Source organism: Malurus melanocephalus, unplaced genomic scaffold, assembly GCF_030028575.1.
Source record: "Malurus melanocephalus ecotype Western Australia unplaced genomic scaffold, MMel_1.1 scaffold_342, whole genome shotgun sequence".
Classification (NCBI taxonomy): domain Eukaryota; kingdom Metazoa; phylum Chordata; class Aves; order Passeriformes; family Maluridae; genus Malurus; species Malurus melanocephalus.
In genome coordinates, this window is record NW_026623574.1 from 566,977 (window position 1) to 582,210 (window position 15,234).

Consider the following 15,234-nt stretch of genomic DNA (forward strand, 5'->3'; position numbering starts at 1 on the left):
GTTTTAGCAACTGAATTTCAGTTTTGAAGAAATCCACTACAAAATGGMACAGTTCAATGGATAAAAGAAAACAATTGCTCACACAGGGAATAAACAAGTTGAGCTTCTATTTGAGAAACCTTAACCTTATTTAACAATAAAAGATTATATRATCTCAAGCAGAGTTTTAAATAGTAATGTACTCACATTTTTGAGCATATGTGAATGCATTCCTGAAGCAAGGGAAAGTGTAAGTGGAAGGGTAGACTACTCAAGGCCTGATCTGCCAGTTCTACTAGCTCAGAAAGATTCTTGTCCCCCTGTGARGTAAAATGAAGAGAAAGAATGAAACTAGTAAAGTTTAAAGTATCCAGTGTTATTGCATTATGTTTCAGAATTTATCCTAAATGAATATTAAGTGGTTTTGGTTCAGCCTTCCACAGAGAAGTTTGTAATTAAATCATTCAATACATTTCACCAAAAAAAACTTTAGAACCTGTTCCTGGGAGCGGAAAACCCTTCAACTGCCRAATCCAAATAAACTTCTATTAAAGTCAGTTGGAATAATGTATGTCTAACATTTCACAGCATGAACACTATAACTCTATTCAAATTACTGTCTTTTTAATCAATATGCATTTTATGTCAGAAGGGCATAATAAAATATATACTATATTTAAGTACTTGTGTCTTCATCATATTTGATTAGCAAATACATTAAACATAAGCCATTTCAATTTGATGGAGTTAACTTCATTGTAAACTGAAGTTTTGATGGAGTTAACTTCACAAAGCATTTTATGAGCAAAGTATAGCTTCTGTTAAGTTCAGAACCTGCCTASACAAAGGATAAATTAACTCTGATTTAAAACAGCACTATATTTATATTGCTGTATTTTATTTATTTATATTAGTATCAATGGAACAAGTACTTTGCATTCTTGCTTATCTCTTTGGATAATGGAGAAGAATATTTCAGTACGGTGCTAGAATCTCTTAAATAATAAAGCAGTTGTCTCTTCATAACAAAGTGAAACACAAATCTCAGCCATTATAGAAGTAGCTGTTTATTAAAGCTGCATTTGCCACAGTACTTAGGATTTAAAATTTTCTGAAYAATGTATTTAACTTCTGGACAACATACATACACCCACGCTATATATTTAAATAAATACAAAATAAATAGGGTATTATATAAATACATTAATATGTATTACATATAAAGATACATATTTATATACATGTATATTTATATAAATAGAGTATTTGCCCATAAATAAACTTCTTCCTTCTTTGCCCATAAAAGGTTCTGTGCCTACTTCCAATCTCCAATTGTTTATTTCTTCATTTTAACTTCAGATATGATTTTTTTTACAAACATTCATGACTAGTATTAATGAAAACAAATATACTACACCCTGCATCCTACAGAATACTCATACTTAGGGATCTTCCTCAGTTATGCTACACTATAATTTTTACCACAGAGAAAARGAAGTGAGGAAAGAACTTTGTCTACAGAAAATATTTTATACAATAAAGTTTCACACCTCCTTATGAACTTCAGCCATAAAGCTACAAGTGCATTCAATTGAATATGCAGCTTCTGAAACTTGTTTATAAATAGTGTAGTTCTCAGTACTCATCTGCTCCAGATAGGCTGCAATGGATTCATGAATGCTTGGATATTCCAAGGAAAAAGACACATCCAGTGAGAGAAGGAATAAAGCGTTCAGCAAACTCTTTTGTGTAACTTTACTYGCCTTTGAAAAAGAAAACAACCGTCAGAATAACAGCCTGAAAATACAGCAAAACCAACAATAGCATTTGCAGTTCTTAACAAGTACAATCACTATTGCTGCTACTTAAAAGTTAGAGAAACACATTTCATTAAATGAGTTSTAAATGAAGTATTAATTTTCCTTCATTAAAAGTGACAGTTAAATAGATGTCACTTGTAATAATAGACTTGCAACCAGTCACAAAAGTTGTGTATGATCCAGGCAAACAAACAGCTGGCTGGAGTCAATTTACTGTCTGACCACGAGATGGCAGAGAATACACAGACCACAATTATTTCTGCATTTAATAAAAAGCKATCTACAATTCCACATGGTCATAATGCAAACTAGGGACTGGGGTTTCTCAYGTTGGTTTGGGTTTTTTTCTTTCATTTTTAACTGCAAGTGTACATTCCTTCAACKAAAATTTTGACTTCAAATACATTAACTTTGTACCAATTCCTGTTACACACAGAATTGCAACTTTCTATTAGGTACACAAAAACATTCGTCAAAAGATATAAAAATTAATTATATTAGTACGTCTACACTTATTTTCAGGTACAAGACTTAATATTTGTGACAAATATCCTGTAACTGAAAATCAATCTTCTACTCTGATTGAATAATGTCTAAGAAAAGCTACATTTCACTAAAAACTGGTCCAAAAAATTTAAACCCATTCAGRTGTAAACATCTAACACTTTCCATCACAAAAACTTCATCAGATCTTCCCATCTGAAATAAATAAAAGAACCCCTCTGCCCCMAAAAAAACCAAAAATACCCAACCCCAAGAGCTACAACAGAATTTCTTTTAAAGAACGGGAAGCAAAGAACAATTAAAATCACTCAAATTTATGAAATGTAATTGCTTACTACATTCCATCAGATTAAGAGTGATGATTTTACATTATGTAGTTCTAGCCTTACTTGCATACACACTATAAATGAGCAGGGGGCAGCAGAGCTTTGCAAACCATACATGGTATAAGGTAAAAACACKACAGGAGGGAAAAGAACACTGAATTTCAAAAACTCACTTAAAAATTGTCTAAAAAGTGGTTTTTTAATACTTGAAATCTACAAAATACACTGGTAACTGAAGAATGGATGAAGTTGCCATCTGTGATCATACATCATCCAATGAAAATCAGATTAATTTCTCTGTCCAAGCGGCTATTTTCTCAGTATTAATCCCTGAGGAAGGCATTTCTTTCTGCTCTCTTAAAATGCAGAACCAAGAGACAATCACTTATTATTAGTGATGACATACCTTTTCTACAGGGAGAAGTACTTGCAGCAATCTAACAGTGAAGAGTGAAATGCTAGTAAATGCCATTCTGTGATGTACCAGCATCACCTTGGGCTGTTCTGCACTTATATTGCTTTTGTGATATAATAYAGTTTCTCCAAGCAAACCCAAGATCAGAAGCAATTTGTCTTTCTGAAAACAAAAGCAGAAATACAGTAATTAAAAAAAAATGAAACAGCATTGTACATTTACAGTTMTACAGCACCTACAGTACCATTAACACAACTATGCCAATTAATCTAAAACTACATAAATGGTACAAAACACACAGTATTGTGTTTGCCATCTATGCATTAGTCCTAGACCTCAGTTTACTTTCACTTTTAGTTCTGAATACTTTACTCAGTAACTACCCATTACTAGTTACCCTGTCCCCTCTCCCTCTTTTCTCTCTCTCCTCCTTTAATTTCTGCTCACTACACTTTAACTTCTGAAATTTTAACTATTTTGAAGTTCAGTTTGAATAAGGAAATATTAAGTTCTGGTTTGAACCTGCTAATAAAGCTTTACCTTAAAATTTAAAAAATAAAAAAAAACCTCTTCCCTAACTGATYCACAAAAAACTTAGAAAACATCAAAGAGCTTTTTATCCCTATTGATTCTCTAAGGAAAGAGCAAAGCTTTTTTAATTCCTCTCCCATTTTTTAAAAAAATCAATATAACTGTATACCATTATCCATCTTATTTGCAGAGGACTGTTTGTTAGCAGCCTGGAAACAAACATTATCCTACTAATAATAATCAGTATGGTATACATATGAGATATTCTATTTCAGTTTGATAGATTTATAGGCAATGAAGTATACTAATTCAGATCATAAAACAAATAGAGAAAGATATCAAGCCTCTGAGATTAATTGTTCTGCAAGGAATCTTCAGCACTGACATGATGTTGATCAATTATAATAGATTTTCACAGATCAGCACATTTAATTCAAAGAAAAAGTCCTATTTGCTAATAGGTCCTATAAATAATATAAACATTTACAAAATAGATAATGGGRTAGCCTACAGCAATACTTTAATTAATATTGCAGCTGTTATTGTTTCATATTCAGTAGTGTTTTCACTAATTCTAACTCAAGTCAGGGGCATTTAAGACTTCATTTAATTCAGGTCTTTAGACAAGTTTCAGTCTGCAGCTCTGGTATGTTTGTTACATGACTGAGCCATGCCAGCTCACCCTTCAGCTTTCACTTGTCTTCAAAAAAGCAAGTCAGCCATAATTTTTTCATCTGTTATTCATTAATTTTATAATTCATGTATATAACAACTCTCAAATATGCTCAGCAATTTAATTGTTTGGTCAAAAGCACCTTAATGCTCTGAACTGCTGCTGGGCGAATAAGGCCTCTCCTTTCTTTCCCAGCTAAGCAGCATTGTTAAACATACCTGAAATTTGTGCAGGGATCTATAGCTCCTGTGTAGGAAATGGATAGAATGTATGTATCTTAAAATTCCAGCCTTGGATCTGAACAGTTATCTCCCTAATTTTAGACAATAGTTTATAAGGAGTAAAGAAAGGGCAAGTTGTTATTTACATCAGATTGGTTCCCAACATTTGCAGTCAGTGCTTTTCCCTCAGAACCCCTTCCCCACATGTGTTTCTCTAAATAACTGCTAAGTTTCTTGAGGTGAAGCTCCTAGTATTGTCTGGTAAAAGAACTTATGTTTTAAAAAAACTGTGCCATCAATAGAACTAGTAATAAACCACTTACAATTTTCAAAGCACAGCTCAGCAGAMGCTTAGATATATGAATCACTGCAGAAAATGTCAGAAGCTTATAAAAGGAGATCAATATGGCTGATCAAAGCCTGAAAAACCTTACCAATTCCAATGCAAAAAGGCTGTCATCTTCCCAAACATTTTCAGAAATAGCATCACCAATAAGGAACATATCTTCAACAAGCAATTCAAGAACTTCCATTGTCRCTCTCCTACTGCCTATGAACACAAATGAGAGGAAAATTTCAAATACAGACAAAATATTGTAWTTTGATATTCAGAAGACACCACTGTAAACAAGAGATTATTCCAAACATGAAATTCTGGTATTTTAATTTTCCCATATGCTTATATAAAGCTAATCCTAACTGTCCTCAACCACTAGTAGCTCTGAATCATASAAGAGAACAACCAGCCAAAATCACAACAGATTAAAGCAATCGTTTACTTTAGAAAAACCTGCATTGCCTTAAAACTGCTAGCAAAATTATTTAATAAAATAATAATGAACTTAACTTCAGCTGAATCTCATTACTGAACATTTTTTAATTTCATAATAAAGTCACTCATTTCCCCCATTCAGACAGCTGTGTTCCAAATCTTCTGTATACATTACCTAATCCCATTAATCTSCAATTTTGGTATAGAAGTGCCTTTCTTAAGAGACCATTTTGTTTGAGATCTTTTGAAAGACAAGGAGATAAATACCCACTTTATCTACTTGCACAGTTCTCCGTAACAGTTTCCCCTTTGCTTTTAGGCTAATATTTATTCATTTTCATTTCTTCTCCTGAATAATAAGGCTAATCTGGTTTATTAGTGAGTTTTATCTTTTGCATAATTTTAAGCTTGAATATGTGGCCACAAAGATACTTGGCCTGAGCTTAGAAATGTACAGCCTACATTTACCAAATGTAAACATCCTCCTAATGTCCCCAGATAATGAGAAAACACAGGAGATAGCAGGTTTCATGAAGAACAAGGCAGCATATCTGGAGCCAGACCAAATATTTTCAACCTCACAAAACTGAGGATGCCAAAACTGTCTGACATCCTAAGGAACCATACGGTGCCAGTTTCCCTTAAATATTCAACGTAGCCCAACTGYTGGCTCAGTTACTTGTTGATGGTATGTTTCTATTTAAAATCATAGAYGGATTTCACACAACATCATTGAATTTTCAAAGTATTTTTTAACTAAGACAAAAATCTTGCATCCTTCAAAATCCTCAAAACAAAGTCTGCTAAAAAAGATAAAGCTCTACCTGATCATTATAATTAAACATTAATTTCTCTGTCACTTTTTCTATCTTTTGTAAATTTCACACACTGCAGAAGCCTTGCTGATATACTTGTGGAAAAAATTTATATCTGTGTATATGACTAGATATGTAGTGATAATGACCACAGGTTGTGCAATTTGCAGTTCAAGTGATCTGCTTTGGGTGAGCCTACAACAGAGACTGACACAAGGCTTTTTTGAAAGCTTGCTTTTACCTATATAACAGAAGTGCTGGTTTCCATTTATTTTATGCAAAAACTGCCAATTTGACTCAATAAATTCCTCCATTTTGACAAAAAAATTAAAAACCCTACCAAAACAAAACCAAAAATACCCACACCACTACTGATTTCTGCAATGACTTCACTCACAAGGCAKGTCTGCATAAAAGAAGAAAGATTGCAGTGAACATCTCCACAAGGAACAGAATTTAAGCTTAACTAAAATACACATCATATTGCAAAATAAAAGGCAGAAAAAATTACAGTAAGCTTACTGTTTTTCCTTTAGCCAGTATTTTAAACATCTAGAATAAAATCAACACTATATCCTGTAAATTGATAATAACATTCATAAAAACTCCTGTTGAGTTTCCTGAAGATAACAGCTCAAAATATCACTACATGAGAAACTGTGTGTCACTGTCTCACAATATCACACTGTCTCACAGTGTGCCTTCAGATCACAGGCTTTCAGATCAACAAGAACAGGATAAAAATATTAGTTTTCTTCAAATCTGTGTCTCATAACAGCACAGCAGAAGAATGAAGAAATATCARCTAGTAGAGCTTAAAAAGTGTAAAAAACCGAAGGGGAAGATAAAGACAGATCAACTTTACCCTAAAGTGAAACTATTTTTTTGCCTATGATAAGAGGTAAAGAAAGAATCTTGAAAGATACCAAAACTGTCTTTTAACTCTGCAGATTTGAAGTGACAGGCRCCAGAAATGGAAAAGATATAAAATACATTTTCTGCAGTTTTACATTATAAATAAAAGATGCTAGAAGTCATGAATGTGCTTGTGACTAATTAATATTTAAATATMACTATTCTGAAAGGGAAAAACAAAACTTTAATTCATTTTAGTTGGTTTATACCCCCCCAAAAAAAGAGAATTGAATAACTTTCATACATATTTCATAGAATTATTGTAAGTTGAAACCTCTAACTTTCAGTATCCTGGTCATAGATAGATGCACATTTCCAGCTCCTATATTTGAAAATCTTACCACATTTACAAATGCCTGTTTTGAATTACATAATACYAATTTCTTAAGAGGTTTGTATTAAGGATGGGAAAAACACATAAGTTAAATACTTAACTCAAAATTTTCTCACCTGTTCTTAGAAGAGGTATGGCATTYTCCAGGATGGAAACACAGAACTGAGGAAGGCTAAGCTGCTTCATCTGTAATTCTAAAGTGTCCTCATTTTCAATATCTGGCAGGTCTATATGTCCTACATCAAGTGGGGAATGCACAGAGATTCTGGAGTTTGCATTTGCTTGAGTACTGTTTCCACTTAAAACAACAAGCAAACAAAAATTTAAAGAARAAAAGAAACATAGTTAACTCTTGCAAATAAAAAACACGTATGTACAAATGTTAAAAAGAGCATTAAGTATTTTCATTTCTTCCTGCCTTAAGCATATCATTGCTCCCATCCCAATCTTTCTCTGTTATCCATCAGTGTTGCAGGAAGAGGGGAATTTTGTTTGGTTGYTTTTTTAAATGTCAKAACTGGTAGCATCACAAGTGAATGCTTAATGYCTTGGCATTCATCTTCAAAATCACTTAGCACTGTGTGATTAGCAAAGCACACTTAGTGTATCAGAAGAAACACATATGCAATTACTACCATATTACTGAGAAATATCAGTTGATTTGAAACTTTTTTTTTGATGAACAAAATCTATCAGTTGCATGAAGCAAGACCACTTACTAAATCAAACTTCAGCCTGAATGATACTTACTATAYTAAAACCCTTCTATATAGCTACCCACAAGAATCTTTAGAAGGGAAATTAAGAAGCATGTTTAATCCTCAGGACTACTTTACCCACTGTAAAACAGAAAATATTCCTTATATTCCTTTGTCCAAGAAAGCCTTAAATGTAAACAAGTATATATTACACAATAAACTCAGTGTAATTAAATTATGGGCATATTKTAATTATTAAATGTTTTATCTATTATATATTTATACATTATTATATATTATATATCATTCATATATTATGAACAATATATAGCTCCTAACTGTATTATTTTTCTACAGTTTTCAATAATAATCTAATTCCACTGTCAGCATTATAATTAATAAAATTCAGAACACATTTTTTAAGTTTTCTTATCCCAAAGGACTTTTAGCAACCTTGATTTGCTTTAAAAACCTGTATGAGTTCCAACTGGTTTTTTTTGTTTGTTCCTTTTTTCATTATTACACAAGCTGAAAAAACTGAATTGTGGCATGACTGTGTTACATTCTATCATCTGATTAAATGTAAAAGATGTCTGTAAGAAGTTGATTAAGAGGTCAATAGAAAACTACAAGMAAAATGGAAAMGTTCACCAATATGTAGTGGGGTTTMGCTGCACTTACCAGAGGGAAAGGTAGGAGAGGTATCAATCATAAAAACAATTCAGAAGAGGAAAGGTTAAGTTTCCAGGCAGAATTTGAAACAGACAAACAGATAGATTGAAGAGTCTCAAGATTAAAGAACAAGGAAAAAGAAGAGTTATATATAGAATAGCAATAAACAAATTTACATTACAGTAATGTTGAAAAAGACAAGATTCACCCAAAGCAGCTCTTCCTTATCAAAATCAGCAATGTCAGAGCAACACTACTGTCATTTCCCTCTATCATATCTTCTATTYGACATCATGTTGATCTTTATGCTACCTCTGGGCTAAATTATATCTTTGTAAGAAATGAGATTCATGGGCAGTGAGCGGGTCTACTGCAGCAGACAGGATGCAAGAAGATAAGTGTGCAGGCATGAACAGCTCATGATATGGCCCTATTAGCACGCCCTGCTTTCTAGACATCTCATCACTGCCCTAACTGGTACTTATGCAGCTTTCATTTCTAGACTGACAGCCAGGCCATSACTCTCTCTTGCACAAGATACACCAGCTGCAACAAAACTAACTGCAGCTTGGGAAAATGGCCAGGTCCTAGAAGGACAAAGCCTGGAATTCATTAACAGTGACATATTAGTTAGGTGATAAAAAATTAATATATTAGACTTGAGTAAAAATAACTTTTAATATAATGACTGTCAAGAGGTATTTACAGTTGAGCTGTTCTCATCACAGTTTGTTTGAATACCTAGGATTTATTCATTCATTAAGCCCATACACCACAGAGACTCAAAAGAACTACCAACAAACACACAGTAAGGATTTACAAGGACTTGTAGAATCCCACATACTAGGAGACACTGGTACTTGAACAGCAGCTTTAAGTCTGTTGTGTCAAGATGAGGAACAATACCACACACAATTKTGTAAGTATACAGACAATCCACATTTTCATATAAGATCTTGTCAAAWTTTTAGATGTTACAGAACTGAAATTTGTTGTCACATTTAACAACAAATTTTAAAGACTTCAATAGAAATCTTTATGCAGCATAGCATGTTTTAACAATACTGTATACTGTTACCTACAGGATGGCCATTCCACTTAAAAGAACTTATGAGGTCATCTGCTGAAAAAGAGAAAAATCTCTGACTTTCCAGCAACAGACTGAATAAATGTTTTASTGTGCATGCAAAAGCAGTAACAATTGATATGAAGAGATTTCGTTTAAGACAGTGGTTGAGTACAAAATGTGGCAATGATTTTATGTATTCTAAACACCACTTTAAGAATGATTTAATTCATAAACATGGTTTGAATCTTCACAAGTTACCAAAACCCTTGCATCATCCCACACACTAACAAGGAGCTGATGATATTATCCTATGTTAATATGCTTTTAATTGAAGTGTAAGTTATTTCTTGTTTCATTCACCTCGAAGATACTGCATCCCAGTCTTGACCATCTCCTCTAGGACGCTGAACYGTCCGTCCAATCACGGACGGCCGAGGGCTGCTACTTCCAGGKGATGGATTCTGAGAATGAGGAGCACCTCTTGCTTCTTGACAGTAGGATATAGATGAATTCTGGGAAGCTGTGCCTTTATGTAACACAAAGCATATATTTCTCCTTAGTGGAATCAATTACTCTGAAAGATACTACACAGTGAACAGTACAGGTAGTTAAGGTAGGATATGGAAAATACCAAGTAAATACTGATRACCTAGAACAACTTATTACTGGCAAGTAACAGAATTTGGAAACCCAATTCCAAGGCAAAAACCACTGAAGATTCCAGTTGAATCATAAATCTTGAGTTTTAAAAATAGAAACATAGTGTTTGCTAAGGCTATTTGACTTGTTGAAGTTATAACTGAATTAGCAGCCAATATAATTTATTGAGACACCAAATATAGTGGCAATGTCATGAAGAGAACCACACTACAAATGTACAGAAACAAAGCTGATTCAATTCAGATGACAAAATGGAAACAAGAAAACCATTATAACTAATCTACCCTATTAAAGCTACAACATTTAAGCATTAAGAACATTGTGAAGCAGCCCTAATGACTGCAAAATTCAAAACAATGATTAAACTATTTTAAGCCATCAGCATAAAATGAAAGAAAGTTCACACAGCTTATGAAATTAGTAACTACATTGTTAAGTACTAATAACTTGAGAACTTTTTTGAAACTCTGCCCACTTTTTTTTTACAGATTTAATTTAGTTTTCGTTAAAATCCCTCTCCTGCTGGCATAGAAACAATTGGATACTGGGAAAAGTTGATGAATGAGGAATCACAGGAAACTAAAACTGAATAAATACTTTAAACAATGCAAGTACTCAACATTTTTAAATTAACATTAATAGCACTGAACACCATTCCCGTAGCAAAACAGTTTCACAAGATTACATTCGCTATAACGCGCTGGTTTGGGGTTTTTGTCTGTAATGATTTTAGACAACCTTAACTATAGTAAAAACAACAGTATCTCAAATACTTAAAAATACCTACCTTGYTCTGAGGAAGAAAAACTTGGATCTCTATGGAAGTTAAGCCTACTTTTCAAGAAGACGCAGAGCTGTTGCAAACACGACACAGCCTGCAAAGCCAACCGGTGTCTCCCATCTCCTCCAAAAGCCAGGTTTAGTAAAGACAAAAGGCTCTGCAAAGACAAAACCACCAACACTGAGACCTGAACATTCATCACCTTCGTGAACAACCATGCCAGCAAGAGTCTTGCACTAAATACAGTGTTTAGTGCACACAAATATTTCCAAGCGTTGTTCAAAATCACAGCAAAGACTAAATAGGCTTGGCTTGACTACTGTTTTCTTACTGAATGCAAGATTATCAAGCCTAAGGAAAAAGCCAAGGATCACATCATATTTCCGAAGAAGTCACTTCTTTAATTAKGGGAACTCACTAGAGGGTGTGCATATAACAGGGACACAAATTTATCTCACCCAGAAGAAACAAAGTATTACTTCAGAACACACTTCATTACTGACTAGAAATATACATTATTACAACCAAAAAACATTAAAACCACAATATATAGCAAAAGCCTCCTTTGCTATGCACATGGAGTCAGCATAAAGGTACTTTCGTTTAACTATTTTGCTCAGAAACAAATTGTATCAATTGCATCAATTCACCCTTGGCACAATTTATACCACAGCACAATAAAAACTTTAAACCTTATGTGAATTCTTGCCTGTACAATCTTTGGCCTTTGAAGGAAGATCTCTGCAGGAAAATCTTGCATAATCACATCCTGAAGAAGTTCACATGTACTCCAAATTAAACTTTGGTTGTTACTTCTCAAAGAGCTAAAAGTTCATATTTAAATATGCATTAAAATGAAAAAAAAAAAAACCAACCAGAAATTATTAGCCTGAACAAGTCTTTACAAGAAACTTATTATCAAAACACTGAGGAATCTAAAGAAAAGAACCTCTGTAATTCTATTGTCATATCATTTTTTAAGTTGAATTATTCCTTAGTTATGCAAATCCTGTGTGCAATAAAAAACAAATTCAATTCCCACATGTAAAATTAGGTTCCAAAAAGAGAAATAACTTTATTGATTCCGAATTTGAGATTAAAATAAGAACAACTGGAAATTGCCTTTGACATGAGTGATTATCTTAGTGGTATATGGCAAATAATAGAACTCATACCARTAATGAAGTTTCTTACGTTACTAAGGTTCATGTATAACTTAAAAGCACCTGAATTACACACGTGGGAAATTCCATAAAGGGAGAAATTTATTAACTTTTCTCTAAGATGCATATTAGTAAATAACAAGGATCTCTAGGATGGTCTACTTCACTTTTTTATTTCACAAACCATTGTTTCTGAAACCACTGTAAAAAATCAAGTATGTCCAGTGTTACAAATCTGTGTTCTTTTTCTATACTCAGGCATAAAGGAAATTAAATATTAAGGAGGTTTCCAGCTTCAGAGATCTTTCAAAAGGAAAAAATAAACACACCAAAAAAACAGTGCTAGAAATCTATCACAGCTCTGTGTCAACTCATAAGGAATCCCAATGACAGAACTTTTCCTTGGGGTACTTCAAACACTGTTTTTCTAAATTAAAAGGAAAAAAAAATCACYGGAGAAAGACAGTCAGAGTGACTCAACGCCTGGAGAAGGCCCTGTACCTAAACTTATTGGCCTAAACTTAKTTAAGCAACTACTCAAAGTATGGATTTCCCTACCAACTGGTCATGGAGGTAAATAATGATTTTATTCCAGTTTGTTCCATTATTAGCTGAATGAAATCTTTGATCCATTTAAGATATTTAAAAGACAAACTGAAGTGTCATGAACAAAAAATTCAAACATAGTCTGATTCAAACACAAAAAATGAAGACTGACACTGCCTAACTTCAGCACAGCTTTCCAACCATTTATGAAAAAATAGTTTATTAGGTTATTTACAGAAACAGCCTTATGATGCAGGAGGACAGAAATTTACAGCCACTATTCCTGAAAAATAAAAACTAAAAGGAAATGGTAGTGTTTCTATTACTGCACCTTTCATTTGATGAAAGAACATGTCTATCCGTTGAAGTCAGAGTTAGCCAAGGAAATGTGGAAAATTTCAAGCATTTCACTGCAAAAAAACCAGAGTGGATATTATGGAATATATTTAATAGAAATATTATATTGTATACATCCAAGGCAAAGTCATAAAGTTATGAACTATATACTATCTTACAGAGAAATATCTTTCAGTAATATAGACTTGCACAAACTCAAGTGCTTCTAATGAGAGTTTTCAGCAATACCAAAACACCACTAAAATAAAGTAAAACTCAAATGAAATATTTATTGAAGAAAGCTGTAGCAAATAATGAACATAGCATAAGTGTAAGAATACTTCATTCCGCACATCATACTTTCAATCAAATTATAATTCTGATTGGCTACTAAAGAGTATTTTACCCATTAGCATGATCTCTAAAAGTGGAAAATTGACCTCATGCTTTTACTCTTAAGGCAGTAGAAATTACTGTTCTTACAAAATTATGACACATTATAATTTTTTAACAAAAATAACTTCAAAGCTATTTTTAACTTAAAAGTTTGTAATAATTATTGTGCAATTCCTAAGATCGCTGATACACTACTAAAAATCTCAACTGGTGATTTACCTACAGTAACTGCAAAAAGTCATATTTTAAAATCTAAATATCAGCATCAGATTGTATTTTAAAAAATACTCTCCTGTGAACTGATACTAATGGGAAGACTTGCCAAAATATTATTGATCTGTGCCTGTCACTGAAACACTTCCATCATTTGACAAAAAAAAAATCAAAGCATAACACTGGTTTTCATTCAAATACAAGAYAAAGATTCCTAAAGAACCTAAACCAGTTTTCCAAGAAGTAGAGAGGTTTTCAGACTAAGTTTTGTTGAAATAAAAGGTACTTAAATCTTTAAGCCACTTCTGATTATGAAACACAGATCATCCAAAAAACACTGGCAATTTAAATAATTTTTTTAATTGCAGTACTTTTTAATATACTTTAGATATTYCAAAGAGCTACACTATTTACAAGAAAGGGAAATATCTATTAAGATGAATGTCATTTTTATAACCATTATAATTGTAGCTTCTGTGGTTTTAGATTTTGCAGAATAACAATAGGAAAAAGGAGAGACAATTTTGCTATCCACATTTGTAATGGAATTCCATCTAAATTACAACTCTAAGCTCTTTTGGTAATTAACATATTCTTTTATAACTGCACATACCAACTGTTCTTTTGGGAGGTATTTCTAACTGCGGCAGATGACTTCTACTTTGACAAAAATATCCAGTGAATAATTCCTCTTGAGGCAGAACTAAAATTTAAAAAAGGGATAAGTTCAAAAAATACACACATGTAGAAAATAAAAATTCAATTTATTTTCATGCTTTTCTTTAACTACCTCCCTTTTGCCCTTGAGTTTTAAATCAGTTTCCTTAATAGACTAAAATAGTCTCAGATGATCAGAAAAATGGAATAAAAAGAGCATGTCAATGTTTATTTTTTTATAATCATGATTATAAAAAATTGTAAATAGTGATTTTTTCCTCCATTTTCTTACACTAGTTTGCATACCACACAAACAATAGCAAAAACAATCACACACAATATTGCCTGATGGAGAACTGGCAAAAAAAGAATTATTTTCCTCTAAACTACCTATMATTCATATGCAAACTATATAAAAATATACACAAGAAACACTACAAGCAATCTCTCCAGACCACAATACTAGGTTCAAATGATCAAACTAGATAATGCCAGGTTATAAGTTTACAATTTCTCCCAGCAACTGAAGTTGAAACAGAAAGAAAAATAAAACACTCCTGTTAGGAAGCATTATTTCACCCACACAGGCATACAATTTACAGCACAAGTAACTTCAATTGAGTAGTTTCAGAAATCTATAATTTAAGAATGCACATGTAAAAGATTATTCTTCTCCATACAGTAGAAACATTAAGTAAAAATCTGCCCCTATATGGGCCCAGGAAGGAAAAAAAAATT

The 15,234-nt window shown here is 32.8% G+C and overlaps 1 protein-coding gene across 1 annotated transcript in view; it reads right to left on the minus strand.

Annotated features, from left to right (window-relative positions):
* The window catches only part of RTTN (rotatin), a 75,655-nt gene that overhangs the window by 57,231 nt on the left and 3,190 nt on the right, over positions 1–15,234 (minus strand). The window contains exons 4-13 of the mRNA XM_057378153.1: positions 14,453–14,542; positions 13,226–13,304; positions 11,895–12,009; positions 11,192–11,342; positions 10,105–10,270; positions 7,422–7,603; positions 4,904–5,019; positions 3,036–3,206; positions 1,530–1,742; positions 187–299 (exon numbers count right to left, since the gene is read on the minus strand). Coding sequence (XP_057234136.1) covers positions 187–299; positions 1,530–1,742; positions 3,036–3,206; positions 4,904–5,019; positions 7,422–7,603; positions 10,105–10,270; positions 11,192–11,342; positions 11,895–12,009; positions 13,226–13,304; positions 14,453–14,542 — 1,396 coding nt within the window. The remainder of the gene's footprint in view (positions 1–186; positions 300–1,529; positions 1,743–3,035; positions 3,207–4,903; positions 5,020–7,421; positions 7,604–10,104; positions 10,271–11,191; positions 11,343–11,894; positions 12,010–13,225; positions 13,305–14,452; positions 14,543–15,234) is intronic.